Source organism: Elephas maximus, chromosome 1 (assembly GCF_024166365.1).
Source record: "Elephas maximus indicus isolate mEleMax1 chromosome 1, mEleMax1 primary haplotype, whole genome shotgun sequence".
NCBI classification, from domain to species: domain Eukaryota; kingdom Metazoa; phylum Chordata; class Mammalia; order Proboscidea; family Elephantidae; genus Elephas; species Elephas maximus.
Genome location: NC_064819.1, coordinates 21651683 through 21670824, shown reverse-complemented (window position 1 = coordinate 21670824; position 19142 = coordinate 21651683). Strand labels below are relative to the sequence as shown.

Below are 19142 nucleotides of genomic sequence, written 5' to 3'. Positions count from 1 at the left end.
AGAAACAGCTTCTGTGCATAAGGAAGAAGGACTGTTTGCCTTGGGTTTGGGGTCTGAAGGTTGAGTGCTATGGAAACGTTATGGATGAAAGATATGACCGGTATGCAAATTCTCATAGTTGTCATTATAAGGCGGTTAGATCTTAGCACAGTAAAGGGGTATTTTGTAATTATATTGAACATATTTATGTTGACTGCATTTTCTTGTCTCAATTTTAAATTGAGAAGATCCATTTTTAATGTGAAATCTGCTTGCATGGAACAATTTAGGAATACATAATGAGCTCCTGTTTCACATAGGTGACATTAAAAAATTGTGGGGGTTTTCATTTCTCTTTACACCATTTGGAAAGGGAAAAATTCCACAGTTTGAAAGAACAAAAGAAGACAAATTGTTTTTCATTACCATGTGCTGTGTATGTGTTTTCCTAAAGGATATTTTATGAATACTGCCATGAAAATTGCACAAACTCAAGTAGACATTACATAGTACAGATGAGAACTAGGAGAGTTCCAACCATATCTGTTGTTAAATGCTGTCAAGTCAGTTCCGACTCATAGCGACCCTGTGCACAACAGAATGAAACACTGCCCACTCCTGAGCCATCCTTACAATCGTTGTTATTCTCGAGCACATTGTGTCGCAGCCACTGTGTCAATCCACCTCGTTGAGGGCCTCCTTCTTTTCCGCTGACCCTGTACTCTGCCAAGCATGGTGTCCTTCTCCTGGGACTGATCCCTCCTGACAACATGCCTCTAAGGAGCATTCTGGCTGTACTTCTTCTAAGACAGATTTGTTCGTTCTTTTCTCAGTCCATGGTATATTCAATATTCTTCGCCAACACCACAATTCAAAGGCATCAATTCTTCGGTCTTCCTTATTCATTGCCTAGCTTTCACATGCATATGATGTGATTGAAAATATCATGGCCTGGGTCAGGCACACCTTAGTCTTCAAGGTGACATCTTTGCTCTTCAACACTGTGAAGAGGTCTTTTGCAGCAGATTAACCCAATGCAATGCGTCTTTTGATTTCTTGACTGCTGCTTCCATGGCTGTTGATTGTGGATCCAAGTAAAATGAAATCCTTGACAAATTCAATCTTTTCTCTGTTTATCATGATGTTGCTCATTGGTCCAGTTGTGAGGGTTTTTGTTTTCTTTATGTTGAGGTGTAATCCATACTGAAGGCTGTGGTCTTTGATCTTCATTAGTAAGTGCTTCAAGTCCTCTTTACTTTCAGCAAGCAAGGCTGTGTCTTCTGCATAACGCAGGTTGTTAATGAATCTTCCTCCAATCCTGATGCCCCATTCTTCTTCATATAGTCCAGCTTCTCAGATTATTTGCTCAGCATACAAACTGAATAGGTATGGTGAAAGAATACAACCCACACACCTTTCCTGACTTTAAACCAATCAGTATTCCCTTGTTCTGTCCAAACAACTGCCTCTTGATCTTGTAAGGTTTCCTCACGAGCACAATTAAGTGTTCTGGAATTCCCATTCTTCGCAATGTTATCCATAGTTTGTTATGATCCACACAGTCAAATGTCTTTGCATAGTCAATAAAACACAGGTAAACATCCTTCTGGTATTGTCTGCTTTCAGCCAGGATCCACCTGACATCAGCAATGATATGCCTGGTTCCATGTCCTCTTCTGAAACCGGCCTGAATTTCTGGCAGTTCCCTGTCGATACACTGCTGCAGCCACTTTTGAATGATCTTCAGCAAAATTTTGCTTGCATGTGATATTAATGATATTGTTCTATAATTTCCACATTCAGTTGGATCACCTTTCTTGGGAATAGGCATAAATATGGATCTCTTCCAGTCAGTTGGCCAGGAAGCTGTCTTCCATATTTCTTGGCATAGATGAGTGAGCACCACCAGCGCTGCATCAGTTTGTTGAAACATCTCAATTGATATTCCATCAATTCCTGGAGCCTTGTTTTTCACCAATGTCTTCAGAGCAGCTTGGACTTCTTCCTTCAGTAGCATCGGTTCCTGGTCATACGCCAACTCTTGAAATGTTTGAACATCGAGTAATTCCTTTTGGTATAATGACTCTGTGTATTCCTTCCATCTTCTTTTGATGCTTCCTGCATCGTTTAATATTTTCCCCATGGAATCCTTCACTATTGCAACTCGAGGCTTGAATTTTTCTTCAGTTCTTTCAGCTTGAGAAACAACAAGTGTGTTCTTCCCTTTTGGTTTTCCATCTCCAGCTCTTTGCACATGTCATTATAATACTTTACTTTGTCTTCTCGAGCCTCCCTTTGAAATCTTTTGTTCAGTTCTTTTACTTCATCAATTTTTCCTTTTGCTTTAGCTGCTCGACATTCAAGAGCAAGTTTCAGAGTCTCCTCTGACATCCATCTTGGTCTTTTCTTTCTTTCCTGTCTTTTCAGTGACCTCTTGCTTTCTTCATGGATGATGTTCTTGATGTCATTCCACAGCTCGTCTGGTCTTCAGTCACCAGTGTTCAATGCTTCAAATCTATTCTTCACAAACTCAGGCACAGTAAAGGGGTATTTTGTCTGAAATTGATTGAATATGCAATCAAGATGCACTGATAATTCTTCAGATGGTCTCTAAATTCAGGTGGGATATACTCAGTCATATTTTGGCTCTCGTGGACTTGCTTGGATTTCCTTCAGTTTCAGCTTGAACTTGCATATGAGCAATTGATGGTCTGTTCCACAGTCGGCCTCTGGCCTTGTTCTGACTGATGATATTGAGCTTTTCCACCGTCTCTTTCCACAGATGTAGTCAATTTGATTTCTGTGTGTTCCATCTGGCGAGGTCCATGTGTATAGTCACCGTTTATGTTGGTGAAAGAAGGTATTTGCAATGAAGAAGTCGTTGGTCTTGCAAAATTCTATCATCCGATCTCCGGCATTATTTCCATCACCAAGACCATGTTTTATAACTACTGATCCTTCTTCTTTGTTTCTAACTTTCGTATTCCAATCGCCAGCAATTATCAGTGCATCTTGATTGCATATTCAATCAATTTCGGACTGGAGCAGCTGATAAAAATCTTCTATTTCTTCATCTTTGGCCCTAGTGGTTGGTGTGTAAATTTGAATAATAGTCTATTAACTGGTCTTCCTTGTAGGCGTATGGATATTATCCTATCACTGACAGCGTTGTACCTCAGGATAGATCTTGAAACATTCTTTTTGATGATAAATACAACACCATTCCTCTTCGAGATGTCATTCCCAGCATAGTAGATTATATGACTGTCCAATTCAAAACAGCCAATACCAGTCCATTTCAGCTCACTAATGCCTAGCATATCGATGTTTATGTGTTCCATTTCATTTTGTCGATCCAATTTTCCTAGATTCATACTTCGTACATTCTAGGTTCCAATTATTAATGGATGTTTGCAGCTGTTTCTTCTCATTTTGAGTTGTGCCACATCAGCAGATGAAGGTTCCGAAAGCTTTACTCCATCCACATCATTATGGTTGACTCTACTTGAGGAGGCAGCTCTTCCCCGGTCATCTTTTGAGTTCCCTCCAACGGGGGTGGGGGGGTGCTTATCTTCCAGCACTATATCAGACAATGTTCCACTGCTATTCACAAGGTTTTCACTGGCTAGTGCTCTGCAGAAGTAGACTTCTGGTTCCTTCTTCCTAGTCTGTCTTAGTCTGGAAGCTCAGCTGAAACCTGTCCTCCATAGGTGACCCTGCTGGTATCTGAATACTGGTGGCATAGCTTCCAGCATCACAGCAACACACAAGCCTCCACAGCACAACAAACTGACAGACATGTGGGGGCAACCATATCTAGAAGAATGGTTTTCTGCTCAATGAGGTCAACTAGAATCATAAACTTAAAGGATAACAGAATCCATATATTGTCTTCCCCTGAGGCTCAACTCAAGTTTCTTTCCCAGGGAAGCTCAGGTTCCCATCTATGTGGTGCAGGGCTGGATGAAATCTCTAGCCCTTCTCATTGAAGGAGTTGGTGATCTTTTAGGTTGTGTTTTGTTTGGATATGTGCATAAGCCATTCTCATATTTACAAACAGCATAAAGCTCTCACCTTTTTCTGTACCCAAAGCACTCATCAGTCTGCCTCTCTGGCAATTAAGCCGGTGTTGTACTAGGCATTTCTTCTAGTTTCATATTTATTTTGGATTAAATTTCACAGTGTTAAACTTCTCCTCTTTGTGTACATTTTGTGTTCATTTGAATGGAAAGGCTGGGTGTCTCACTTATCTATTTCTCAGTGTTCTTAACGAGGGGCCTGGTATCAAGCTGGTAATTATATGTTGACCTGGAGCCCTGGTGGTTCAGTGGTTAAGACCAAAAGGTAAGCAGTTTGAATCCACCAGACACTCCTTGGAAGCCTTATGGGGAGGTTCTACTCTGTCCTATAGGGTCACTATGAGTCAGAATCGACTCGATGGCAATGGGTTTTATATATTGATCTGATTTTTGAACACTTGCCCTGAGTGTTAGACAGGGAAGAGGAAGCTCTGTCACAAGGGCTTACCTGTGAGCATGCCTTCATTCACCACACAGTTTCCATTAATCAAAACTGCATCACAGGGCAATGACAATTTTCCTGGAAGAATAAGAACGTCTCCGGGAACCAAGTGACGGGATTCCAGCTCTTGTAAACCTACACAGCAACAAAGTTTCCATGAGTACCTGATCTTTTTCATTTTTACTGGGAAAGAAGGTGACTGAGAACTCTCATCAACTGTTGGCCAAGTTTACCCCACCTCTCCTCTGCGTAAGTGTCTCTCCACCCAGTTGCAAATTCCAAGAAAACCAGGATTAAGAAACAGATTCCTCGAGTATAGCAAAGGATTATCTCAATAACAAGATTCTGCCTTGATCCTCGTATCTGGTGCAGCGCTTTGCCCATGGAGGCTACTTGAGGAAGTTGATGAAAGGTGCCCCTTTGCTTTCACTAATTCTCTTTGACTAGGTTACTGGCTCCTTGTGGTGCACTCCGGTGGCCCTGGGGAGCAGCTCCTCATTCCTTGCAGAAAGCCTTGGCCATCCCACCCCAGGCTAACTCAGAGCAAATCCCATGTCCAGCCAGCCACTTTAAAGCCCCATTCAGGCCTGGGTTTTGGGTGGTCGTTGGAAATGTATGATGCAGGGACTGCTTGGGATGGCTAAACAAAACCAAGCCTAACCTGTTGCCATCGAGTCGAGTCTGACTCATAGCGACCCAATAGGACAGAGTAGAACTGCCCCATAGAGTTCCAAGGGGTGCCTGGTGGATTCGAACTGCTGACATTTCGGTTAGCATCTGTACCACTTAACCACTACACCACCAGGGTTTTCTTGGGATCATTAGTTGGCAAATAAAAGGAGAGCTAAGAGTTGGAATTGACACAGCGGCAACGGGTTTGGTTTTGTTTTTTTTTAAGGCTTACACAGTTATACTCAAATGAGTGAAACATGAAGGGTAGAGGAAATTTGAAGCAACCCAGAAATTGGGTAGAAATGGTCCAATCAGGACTGAGACTAGGGTGAGGCAAGCAAGGTGCCTAGGGTGCAAATATCGAACATGGCATTCACTCTCAGGGTCCTTCAAGGGCAGGGTCAGCATTTGCACAGCCTTGCCTCCCTAAATTTTGCCCATTAAGTGCCTGCCTTGCCTGCCTTAGTCTCAGCCCTGGGTTCAGTCAGAAAAGACTTTTTCTTGACTAATAAACAAGGGCAAATGAAACTGATTCCACTCTCAAATATTAGGCTGTGAAAGATGGTAGACCATATCACTTACCTTTACCTTTTACGTTGACCGTAACCTGGACTTTGTTGTGATCCTCCACGAGATTGTGCAGTTTAACTGATTGCTACCAATTTAAAGTCAATGTTGAAATATTAGATAGCTCATATACAAAAACACATGATCTCAAAATAGTAAATGCCAAGTCTGCTGTTGCAGGCAAACTGGCTCTGGACAAAGGACTCAGCTTCCATTTTTCATGCTCCCACTTCCCTCCCTCAGCCCCAGTCCAACCCAACCCCATACTTGGCAGCAGCAAGGTTGCTCATTAGTTTAATGCTATTTCACTCCCAGGAAAACCAACCCACAGCCGCTGCCCAAAGGACGTAAGCAAATGAACCCAGGCTTCGCTTTTTGAAGATGCATGATTGGTTACTTCCCTCTGTGAGCCTTTTTCCCTGTCTGTCAACAACAAAGCTGATTTAGAACTGTAAGTGGCTTTCCTATTGTAAGAACCTGTGAATATCGTAGGTTGCGTTTTGATAGTATGTGGAAGAGCCATCCTTTCCTGTGTGGATTCATAGCTTTTCATATTGGATAAGACTGCAAGTTGGAGTCACGCTACTTGTTTTGAACGATGACTTATTTATTTAGCTTCTTTAATTCTCTTTTCCTCATCTGAAGGTAGAGATAATAACTGTATCTATTGTAGTCTAGTTTTAAGCTTCAAATTAGATTCCTGGGTGGCACAAATGATTTCCATTCGGCTACTAACTGAAAGGAGCCCTGGTGGCGCAGTGGTTAAGAGCTTGGCTGCTTACCCCAAGGTCAACATTTCGAATCCACCAGCCGCTCCTTGGAAACCATATGGGGCAGTTCTACTCTGTCCTGTGGGGTCACTATGAGTCAGAATTGACTCAACAGCAGCTGATTTGGTTTTTTAAGCTGTAAATTAGTTAATTCTTATAAAGTCCTTTGCATTGTACCCCATACTACAATAAGAGTTCAATGAGTATTAATGATGAATAAGAAAGAAATGTTTCTGGAGTTTGTTGTTGGCAACTTGAAAAGCAGTTGTGTGAGTATATTTACCAGAAAGATGCACTTAAGGTAGAATATCTTGAGATATGTCTCTGAAAAGTGAAGGAAATGGAAGCAGTCCAGAGAAATAGAGACAGCATCTCCTAAGATATCTCAGGGGAAAAAAATGGCAGAAGTGAGAGGGGGCGTTTGCCCACACAGCTCCCCACACTGACTACTGGGGGCGCCATCCGTACAGAGATGCTCAGCACCACTGTGAGGCTCTCCCTCTCTGTGGGGCTGTCAGTTACTTGGATGCCGCTAAGTAGGAGAGGGTTTCAATACTGCAAACAATACTTAAACATGGCTTAACCTAATTCAAATATAAAACTATTTTTTAGAAGTCAGAGTAAATTATTTTTATCTGTTCTGTCGTCACCAGGCCGAGAGAAGTATTGTATACAATTAATTATGCAACATTACCCTTGAGAGAACATAATGAATTCAGTGTTAATATTTGTATAGAAAATGTATTATTTACTTCAGTTTTGCGTGAAAATCTAAACTTCAATAATTTGGATCAGCTGAGTGGAAGAAGTGACATTACTGTTGGGTACATATTCATTGCTCTCACTTGACTTCCAGAGGTTTGCCTGTGGGGCCTCCATTTTACCAATGGATCAAACCAACAACAACAACAAAAAAAAACTAAACCCATTGCTGCCGAGTCAATTCCAACTTATAGTGACCCTATAGGACAGAGTAGAACATAGGGTTTCCAAGGAGTGGCTGGTAGATTCGAACTGCTGACCTTTTGATTAGCAGCCAGTCTCTTAACCACTGCACCATGATGGATAGTAGTGAGAAAGTCAGTCATGGTTCTATGGCAAGAACGCTAGATTCAGTCGGGATTCCTACCCAGCCATGGTTTTAAGTTTCACCTTATGAGCTAGTTGTTTCCTCTGTAAACAGATAACATTGAATTAGATAATTTTCAGGATCGTTTCAAGCTCTAAAATGGTACGATACTGGTTTATTTTGAACATGAAAGGTGTATTCAAAATCCCCCAGGCTTCATAGAAGAAATAGACAAGGTACACAAAACTTATCGTTTTAAAAAATAATTTAAAACGTTAAGCAGGTACTACATACCAGTCCCCAGGGAGCACAAACGGTTACATGCTGGACTACTAGCCAGACTTGGCCGGCTTGAACCCACTCAGAGCTACCTCAGAAGAAAGGCCTGGTGATGTTTCCAAAAGGTCACAGTCTCGAAAACCTTATGGAGCAATTCTACTCGCACACATAGGGTCGCATGAGGTGGAATCAACTCAACGACAACAACAACAATGTAGCAGGCACTGTTGTAGACACAAGGATATTTTGACTTTTTTAATCCTCGAAATAACCCTCTGAAATAAATGTTATTGCCCCCAATGCACATATATAAAAAACCATAAGCTTTAAAGTGTTAAAGTAACTTGCCCACATTTTATACTTAGTTCAGTAGTAAGATTGGCAATCAAGCCCAGGTGCATTTGACTCTAAACCTTTTCTAATGATTACTATGTTCTCCTAAAGTGCTTGAGAACATCGTTTTTTTTTTTTTCTTTCAGAAAATAAACATCCTTCATTACAAATTTCTTTAATTTCTCTGCTGGCTTAGGAAACTCTTGTAGTCAATGCAACGATAACTTAAGCCCAGCTCGAGAGGAAGATAATCGATGCACTTGCAAGTGGTGAAGTATGAGTTAATACCACTCGACTGCAATTCTCAAAATTCATTATGCCAAGAAGCTGGATTCGTTGATCAGATTTAGCATTCTGTGTACCTGCTATGCCTTTCCATGCTTCCACACCTTTGTCAAGCTATTCGCTAGAGTATCTGCCCCAGTTTTCTCCCAGCTAACTCTTCTAAAAAAACTCTTCTAGCTCCTAGCTAATCCTCCACACAAAGCCCTGCTCAAATCTCACCTGAACTCCCTAAGTTCCTAGCAACCCCAGGAAGAATGAATTGTTCTGGTCTCTGTGTTTCCCTGTTATAGCACTGATCAAGTTACATTACAGCTGTCAGGTCTCTCCTGCTAGTCAGGCAGTTCTCAGGAGAAAATGGCTATCATACAGTAAGTTCTCAACAAATATTTATGTAATCGCACTGATTCTACTTCTCCCAATAACACTGGAGTAAGATAATGTAAGCATCCTCTTGGAGCTATGGTACTCAGAAGCTCTACAAACCCAGGTTTCCATGACAACCAAACAGCTAGGAAAAGACGAGTGCGGTGATGCTTGCCGAGCTTGTGAAGCCCGCTGCCTGATTTTCATTAGGCTCCCTCTGGTTTCTCCAGTCCCTGTTCAGTGAGACCAGGATGGCTTTCCAAGACAAATTTGCATATTGTTATTCCACATCTGTTGCTCCAAGTCCCTGTATCTGCTGTGGCTGGATTGCCTCCAGGGATGAGTAATGAGGTCATTAACTCAGGTGTCTCTTGAGCCCAGCTCAGTGATGACTAAAAGGTAAAGCACTATAGGCCAGATACTCTCAGCGCTATTTCTAGCAGCCACCCATGGAGCCCAGCAATGGAGTATGCAAATTCAATTCAATGTAAGTACAATTGCGTACCAAGATTTGCACTAATACCTGCATCAGACTTGCTAGAAAAGAACTGCAGCAGGGGTGCCTCTTGGCTTAGGTAGGGTAAGCTCTCTCTGTGGGGCATGATTTGGAGGTAGAGTAGATGCGGGAATATCTTATTCTACTCCCGCCAACACCTCTGTCTTCTAATTTTTAAAAGCATGCATTTGATCAGCTAAGTCTTTAATTCAGTAAAACGATGAACTTCAATGCAGCTGAAGAAGATGATTTGGAAATGGCAATAAATGCTCCTTTCATTCCTGCCAAACCCCTTCCCCAAATTGGCTTTCTGTTATAAAATGATCCCACAATTATTCACTGCCATAAGGAAGCTGGCTGGTCAGTGTGAGATTTACTCAATGAGATGGTGTTACTACTTGATCTAGAGTGGGGACACCTGAGGCTAAGGTCTAGGCCCGCATATACCAGGCGAGCTGTAGCAGTCACTTCACTGGCCCAGTTGCCTCTGTCGCTTCCTCTTAGGGTGAAGGCAGGATATAGCAATTCTATGTACATGATTTTACAGTTGGCCGTGCCCCAGGCAAGCTCATACATAAAGGATGTGGAAGCCTACTTCAAACTGTAAAGTGCTGTATCAATATTGATTTTTGAGGACTTATGATTTAAACTGCAAAGGTGAAGTCCTAGGAAATTGGCCTGTTTTGGGTAGTGTTACAGAGTCCTGGTAGTGCAGTGGTTAAGAGCTTGGCTGCTAACCAAAAGGTCAGCAGTTTGAATCTACCAGCTGCTCCTTGGAAACCCTATTGGGCAGTTCTACTCTGTGCTATAGGGTTGCTATGAGTTGGAATCAACTGGACAGCAACAATATTTTTGTGTGTGTGTAGCATTACAATACACCTGACAGGTTGGGTGAGATCAACTTTTATTAACAAATACTAGCTGCTAGTAGGATTAGTGTCTGTCCTCTTATTCCTTTTCTTCTTTTTAAAGAAATCTCTTTCGACACTGCCACCAAGTCTGAAGTTCCCACATCAGTCACTATTTTGAACAAAGGAATTTAGAGATTTTGTTAAGTTGCAGAATCTGCAAATCCCATTAAGTTGATACACACGTAATCCAGATGGGTTTTAAAATAAATATTAAGCAAATTACAAGTGGAAAAAAAAAAAAAAGGGAATACCTAGCTTTGGAAGGAGAGCCTTCCTAAGCAAGAAAGGAAAATATAAACATATTTGACTATGCACAATTTTTAATGTTTGGCAAAACTCAAGGTCAAGAAACAAATGATACACTAAAAAATAAAACTCTTACACATATATGACGGTTATAAACAGGCAGTTAATAGAAAAGAAAATTGAAAATCTTTATTAGATATAGGAAAACGTGTCTATGAGTCAGAATCAAAACGACAGCAACAGGTTTGGTTTTTTGGTTACTCCTCAGGGAAATATAGATTAAAACCACAACAAGGCACATTAAATATTAATGTATAATCCTGAATCCTGATGAAGACTTGAGTGTTCTCATAGGTTGCTGACAGGAGTAGGAAATTTTTCATTCTAGGAAAATAATACATCATCATCTATTAATATTCAAGGTACATATATTCTTTGATTCAACAACTTGGCTTTTGGTTGCTATGCAAAAAAAAAAAAAAAATGCAAGCACCTTGTCATGGATTGAATTGTGTCCTTCCAAAAATGTGTGTATCAACTCGGTTAGGCCATGATTCCCAGTATTGTAAGGTTTTCCTCCATTATGTGATTGTAATTTTATTTTGAGGAGATTAGGGTGGGATTGTAACACCACCCTTACTCAGGTCACCTCCCTGATCCAAGGTAAAGGCAATTTCCCTGGGGTGTGGCCTGCACCACCTTTTATCTCTCAAGAGATAAAAGGAAAGGGAAGCAAACAGAGAGCTGGGGACCTCATACCACCAAGAAAGCAGCACCAGGAGCAGAGCACGTTTGGACATGGGGTACCTGTGTCTGAGAAGCTCCTCAACCAGGGGAAGACTGAGGACAAGGACCTTCCACCTGAGTCGACAGAGAGAGAAAGCCTTCCCCTGGAGCCGACACCCTGAATTTGGACTTGTAACCTTCTGGACTGCGAGAAAATAAATTTCTCTTTGTTAAAGCCATTCACTTGTGGTATTTCTGTTATGGCAGCACTAGATGACTAAGACACACCTATATGTAAGGACACACCTATCCTGTAGTTACATTTAAGGCAACATTGTAGTAGAAAAATTGGGGCAGAAAACCTTTAGTGTCCATAAATAAGAGAATGGTTGAGTAAATTATGATACACCATGGAATATCATACTATTTATTTTAGACATGATCTAGAATTATTTATTTACTTACAAGATGGTCATTGTATATATTACACAGTAAGAAATGCAAGTTCCAGATTAATGCGTATAGTAAGATCCTATTTTAGTAAAACAAATTCATAAATACATTTCTATATAAACTTGTGGAAAACTCAGTGGCGTAGTGGTTAAGAGCTACAGCTGCTAACCAAAAGGTTGGCAGTTCAAATCCACCAGGAGCTCCTTGGAAACTGTATAGGGCAGTTCTACCCTGTCTTATAGGGTCCCTATGAGTCAGAATCGACTCAACAGCAACAGGTTTTTGTTGTTGTGTTGTTGTTATATATAAACTTGTATCTGTATGCACATCTAAAAGACGAAAAAAGTGGAAAAAATATGCTCAGCTGATGATGACACGAATAAATAAATACATGTGTTTATTTCGGATCTTAACGTTTAGATTTACCCTTTTGTGGATTCCCCCCTGACAACAGCTCGTAAGCCTATGCATAACAATCATCTCTTCAGAGATGCTTAAAAACCCACGTTCCATGGTTGAGAGCTTGGCTGCTAACCAGAAGGTCGGCAGTTTGAATCCACCAGCTGCTCCTTGGAAACCCTATGGGACAGTTCTACTCTGTCCTATAAGGTCACTTTGAGTTGGAATTGACTTGATGGCAACAGGTTTGCTTTTTTTGTTTTATGTTGATTCAGTAGGTCAGGAGCTCAGGAATCTGCACTTTAAACAAGAAGTTCAGGTAATTCTCTTGCAGAAACACAGAAATGTGGAGTGTAGAATCAAGTCTAATTTTTCTGCAACCTTCTCCTGAGTCTCACGGGAGGAGTTTACAGTCCCCAGAGTCATGCAGTGAGTCAATGCGGTTAGGAACACTTCCAGCGGCTGTTCCCAAGTCACTTCCTTATTCAAGTTCTAAGGATCCTCCTTTCGACATCTGTGAACCCTCCCATCTTTCCACCACCCACTTTTCCCACTGCAGAAATAATAATAAAAATAGCAATAGCAACATCAACAATAACAACAACTAGCATTTGATGAGTGCCTGCTATGTGCCAGATATATAAAAACCCATTGCCGTTGAGTCCATCATGATTCACAGCTACGCTCTAAGACAGAGTAGAACTGCCCCATAGGATTTCCAAGGCTGTATTTCTTTTAATCTTTACTGAAGCAAACTGCCACATCTTTCTCCAATGGAGCAGCTGGTGGTTCCAACCACCGACCTTTCAGTTAGCAGCTGAGCACTTCACCAGTGCACCTCCAAGGCTCCAGGTTTATAAGTGCTTCAAAGTCATTGTATCATTTAATCCTTTCATCTGTAATGTTGGACCCCCAAAACACACACACACAGAACAAGTAAGGAAATAGGTTTAGTATATACAGTGTACATGTTACAGATGAGGTAGCTAATGATTAAAGTACCAAGTAACACAAATAGTGGTAAGAAGGAAATTTAAACCTTGATTAGATAAGCTCTCTTCATCAAAAGGCTCATAGTATTTTACCTCAGAATACTTACATGATTTGTAATTACATATTTGAGTGATTGTGTAATAGGTATCTTCCCAATGCTCATAGGGAGAGGGACTCTATTTGCTGGTGCTTGACTTAAGCCAGATAGCTAATGAGTGGCTTACACGTATTTTCGATGCCTAGCAAGGCGCTCTGAACACAATATGCATTCAATAAATCTTTATTGACTGAATGAATGCCTGTCAGCCTGATTCAAAGTGCATGCTTTTAATCACCATGCGTAACTGATTACATAGCAGCTATGTAAATATGACAATGGCTAAGTAAATTATGAGGAATCCACTCTCTGAAATATTGTGAAAACATTATAATAATGTTATGAACACAAGACAACAAGGAAGACTGTTTATGTTACATGGTGTTGATTATATTACAATCATAGGATTTTTTTTTCTATTTTCCCAGAATTTTTGAAATATGGCTAATTTAACTGTATTAACTTAATTAATCTAATTTTATAATTAGAAAACAAAATTTTTAAAAAATGAATTGCTTGTGGACATATAGCTGGAAAATGGCTGAAAGATTTAAAATTAAATATTCAAATTCTAAAGTTAATGCTCTCAGTTTCTCTAATCTCACCCAAGGAGACATAGCACGGTGGTCATATTAAAAAGAAACATGAAAATTAAAGAATTAAATTAGATATTCTATTTAAAACAACCCACTAACCCACTGCCATCGAGTCGATTCCGATTGGTAGTTCAAATCCACCAGGCGCTCCTTGGAAACTCTGTGGGGCAGTTCTACACTGTCCTATAGGTTCACTATGAGTCAGAATTATGAGTAATTTAAAACAAAGATTTCTCAAAATCCAGAAACTAGAAATTCTATTTGGGGACTTTATCAAATGATAAAGGAATACCAGATGCCATTTGCCTTCAGCTAGCAAGGCCAGGAATACACCTTCACTGTCCTACCTCAGAAGTATGGAAACTCTCCAGCCCTATGTTATAATTTAGTTCTCAGGGACCTTCTATCACCAAGAAAGAAGAGCTTGGAGTGGAACACATCTTTTGGATTTGGGGCCCCTGACCTGAGAAACCCCTAGACCCAGGAGAAGCTTGATGACAAGGACCTTACCCCAGAGCCAACAGAGAGAGAAAGCCTTCTCCGGGAGCTGGCACCCTGAATTTGGACTTCTAGCCTCCTAGACTGTGAGATAATAAATTTCTGTTTGTTAAAGCCATTCACTAGTGGTATTTCTGTTGTAGCAATACTAGATAACTAGCACAGAATTAGGGACACTAGTATCTGTTTCCTACTACAGTAGGGCAGAATGTGTCAGATCCTTTATTGCCCTGGTGTCTGTTTTAATGCGTTTGTTTAGGTGCCTACAGTTCACCAGGAGGACAGAGTTCTTCACCTTTTCTTGGCAGCCAAACAGAAAGAAATTGCCACCATCAAAGGAAGTTTGCTAGCTACTGTTAATATTTTTATGATTTAAATTAGTTCATGAAGAAATGTTTTTAAATGTGCACTCAGACACTCATGAATAAAAAGCAAAAGCAAATAAGCCAACAAACAAAAAAAAAAAACAAAGCCCTTCTAGTCCTTATTTTCTAAACCAATGAATTTCCATTCATCTACCTTTTCAATTTTAGGGCCTGATTTCAGACCCTATAAATACATATTGCCTTTCTCTCATTTCTCTTTAAACTCTTCAAAACTCAAAATTTGCATGATCTACAACCATGCAAAGGAGCCCTGGTGGCACAGTGGTTAAGAGCTTGGCTGCTAACAAAAAGCTTGGCAGTTGGAATCCACCAGCGGCTCTTGGAAACCCTGTGGGGGCAGTTCCACTCTGTCCTATAGTGTTGCAATGAGTCAGAATCTATCACTACTGGTTTGTTTTTTTTTTTTGGTTTTGGTAAAACCATATAAAAAGCCAATATTAGTGAAATTACTGGGCTGAGGGCTGGGGACCATGGTCACAGGGAACATCTAGCTCAATTGGCATAACATAGTTTATAAAGAAAATATTCTACACTCTACTTTGGTGAGTAGCAATTGGGGTCTTAAAAGCTTGTGAGCAGCCGTCTAAGATACTACACTGGTCTCACCCCAACTGGAGCAAAGGAGAATAAAGAAAACCAAAGACACAAGGGCAAAACTAGTCCAAAGGACTAATGGGTCACAAGAACCACAGCCTCCACCAGACTGAGTCTAGCACAACTAAATGGTGCCTGACTGCTCTAACAGGGATCACAATATAGGGTCCCATACAGAGCTGGAGAAAAATGTAAAACAAAATTCTAACTCACACACACATGAAAAAAAAGGCCAGATTTCCTGGTCTGACAGATGCTGGAGAAACCCCGAGAGTATGGCCCCCAGACACTCTTTTAGCTCAGTAATGAAGTCACTCCTGAGGTTCACCCTTCAGGCAAAGATTAGACAGGCCCACAAAACAAAAGGAGACTAAATGGGCACACCAGCCCAGGGGCAAGGATGAGAAGGCAGGCAGGGACAGAAAAGATGATAATGGGAATACAAGGTCAAAAAGGGGAGAGTGTTAACATATGGTGGGTTGACAACCAATGCCACAAAACAGTATGTGTATTAGTTGTTTAATGAGAAACTAATTTTCTCTGTAAACCTTCATCTAAAGTACAATAAAAAAAGGTCAATATTAGAAATAATATTCATTGAATGACTGAAATAAATTAGGAATTAAAGGCCTCTTTCAGTTCAGTTAGATTTGTATTACATACCCCACGTCTACCTTACTGACATGTACCCAGATTTTACTATGCTGATACCCAGAATCATCTATTCCCTGACAGGTATGTTTCATTTTCATCCTCATCTATGGTGGTACCTTGGAAAGGGCTGTATGCTAAGACAGCATTGCGTATGCAGTAAAATTTCATTTTATGAGGAACTGTGAGTCCTGTCTGTGTCAGGAACCCACTTTATGACCTTGAATAACCTTCCCATATATTAGTTTCCTCTTCTAGAAGAATGAAGAGGTTTGAAACTAGATGGTTTCAACAATTCAATAGAGTTTCAGGCTGACACAATGGGCATCATTCCCAGAATCTAAAAAGCTAATTCTACAAGCCAACTTTTCAAAATATACAACAAATAGAGTGAGACATTCTTTTGGGGTTGCTTCATGATTCAGTCTGATGAATCTTAAGCAAAGTTGCAGAACATTTTCTAAAGAGCAGGGACTTTGGGAAGCTGTGACATAAGTAATACTCAGCTAAATTCTATTTCAGAAAGTGTTTTTTTTTTATAAGACTGGCAAAAGAGAAACATTTTAAATGGCTAGAAGATGAACAATGACGGCAGGAGAGGTGGAAAGATTATGGACTATGAATTACTATCACCAATGAGAAAAGTTTGCATTACAAAGGAGTCTAGGAATTAGCAGGGCTGCCTAAGAGGGGCTTGAGGACTGAAGGGAAGTATGAAGGTCTTAAAACCAAGTACTAATCAATGCTGTGCTTGCATGGAAAATAGATGGATCATCTGTCCCTGTGTTGTTGTTAGGTGCCGTCGAGTCAGTTCTGACTCATAGCGGCCCCATGCACAACAAAACGAAACACTGCCCGCTCGTGAGCCATCCTTACAATCGTTGTTATTCTTGAGCTCATTGCGTCGCAGCCACTGTGTCAATCCACCTCGTTGAGGGTCTTCCTCTTTTCCGCTGACCCTGTACTCTGCCAAGCATGATGTCCTTCTCCTGGGAGTGATCCCTTCTGACGACACATCCAAAATATGTAAGACACAGTCTCGCCATCCTTGCCTCTAAGGAGCATTCTGGCCACATTTCTTCCAGGACAGATTTGTTCGTTCTTTTGGCAGTCTATGGTATATTCAATATTCTTCGCCAGCACCACAATTCAAAGGCATTAACTCTTCTTCGGTCTTGCTTATTCATTGTCCAGCTTTCATATGCATATGATGTGATTGAAAATATCATGGCTTGGGTCAGGCGCACCTTAGTCTTCAAGGTGATGTCTTTGCTCTTCAATACCTTGAAGAGGTCCTTTGTGGCATATTTACCCAATGCAATGCGTCTTTTGATTTCTTGACTGCTGCTTCCATGAGTGTTGATTGTGGATCCAAGTAAAATGAAATCCTTGACAACTTCAATCTTTTCTCCATTTATCATGATATTGCTCATTGGTCCAGTTGTCAGGATTTTTGTTTTCTTTATGTTGAGGTGTAATCCATACTGAAGGCTGTGTGTGGTCTTTGATCTTCATTAGTAAGTGCTTCAAGTCCTCTTTACTTTCAGCAAGCAAGGTTGTGTCATCTGCATAACGCAGGTTGTTAACGAGTCTTCCTCCAATCCTGATGCCCCATTCTTCTTCATATAGTCCAGCTTCTCGGATTATTTGTTCAGCATACAGATTAAATAGGTATGGTGAAAGAATACAACCCTGACGCACATTTTTCCCGACTTTAAACCAATCAGTATTCCCTTGTTCGGTCCCAACAACTGCCTCTTGATCTATGTAAAGGTTCCTCATGAGCACAATTAAGTGTTCTGGAATTCCCATTCTTAGCACTGTTATCCATAGTTTGCTATGATCCACACAGTCGAATGCCTTTGCATAGTCAATGAAACACAGGTAAACATCCTGGTATTCTCTGCTTTCAGCCAGGATCCATCTGACATCAGCAATGATATCCCCGGTTCCACATCCTCTTCTGAAACCAGCCTGAATTTCTGGCAGTTCCCTGTTGATATACTGCTGCAGCCACTTTTGAATGATCTTCAGCAAAATTTTGCTTGCATGTGATATTGATGATATTGTTCTATAATTTCCACATTCAGTTGGATCACCTTTCTTGGGAATAGGCATAAATATGGATCTCTTCCAGTCAGTTGGCCAGGTAGCTGTCTTCCATATTTCTTGGCATAGATGAGTGAGCACCTCCAGCACTGCATCAGTTTGTTGAAACATCTCAATTGATATTCCATCAATTCCTGGAGCCTTGTTTTTCACCAATGCCTTCAGAGCAGCTTGGACTTCTTCCTTCAGTACCGCCGGCTCCTGATCATATGCCACCTGCTGAAATGGTTGAATATCGACTAATTCTTTTTGGTGTAATGACTCTGTGTATTCCTTCCATCTTCTTTTGATGCTTCCTGCGTCATTTAATGTTTTCCCCATGGAATCCTTCACTATTGGAACTCGAGGCTTGAATTTTTTCTTCAGTTCTTTCAGCTTGAGAAACACCAAGTGTGTTCTTCCCTTTTGGTTTTCCATGTCCGGCTCTTTGCACATGTCATTATAATACTTTGTCTTCTCGAGAGGCCCTTTGAAATCTTTTGTTCAGTTCTTTTACTTCATGAATTCTTCCTTTTGCTTTAGCTGCTTGACGCTCAAGAGCAAGTTTCAGAGTCTCCTCTGACAACCATCTTGGTCTTTCTTTCTTTCCTGTCTTTTCAGTGACCTCTTGCTTTCTTCATGGATAATGTCCTTGATGTCATTCCACAGCTCGTCTCGTCTTCGGTCACTAGTGTTCAATGCATCAAATCTATTCTTCAGATGGTCTCTAAATTCAGGTGGGATATACTCAAGGTCATGTTTTGGCTCTCGTGGACTTGCTCTGGTTTTTTTCAGTTTCAGCTTGAACTTGCATATGAGCAATTGATGGTCTGTTCCACAGTCAGCCCCTGGCCTTGTTCTGACTGATGATATTGAGCTTTTCCATTGTCTCTTTCCACTGATGTAGTCAATTTGATTTCTGTGTGTTCCATCTGGCGAGGTCCATGTGTATAGTCACCGTTTATGTTGGTGAAAGTAGGTATTTGCAATGAAGAAGTCGTTGGTCTTGCAAAATTCTAACATTCGATCTCCGGCATTGTTTCTATCACCAGGGCCATATTTTTCAACTACTGGTCCTTCTTTGTTTCCAACTTTTGTATTCCAATCGCCATTAATTATCGACGCATCTTGATTGCATGTTTGATCACTTTCAGACTGTAGCAGCTGATA

The 19142-nt window shown here is 40.8% G+C and overlaps 1 protein-coding gene across 1 annotated transcript in view; it reads right to left on the bottom strand.

Moving 5' to 3' along the window:
* Positions 1-19142, bottom strand: part of ATP13A5 (ATPase 13A5) — a 131190-nt gene that overhangs the window by 82017 nt on the left and 30031 nt on the right. The window contains exons 8-9 of the mRNA XM_049880208.1: positions 5755-5827; positions 4507-4635 (exon numbers count right to left, since the gene is read on the bottom strand). Coding sequence (XP_049736165.1) covers positions 4507-4635; positions 5755-5827 — 202 coding nt within the window. The remainder of the gene's footprint in view (positions 1-4506; positions 4636-5754; positions 5828-19142) is intronic.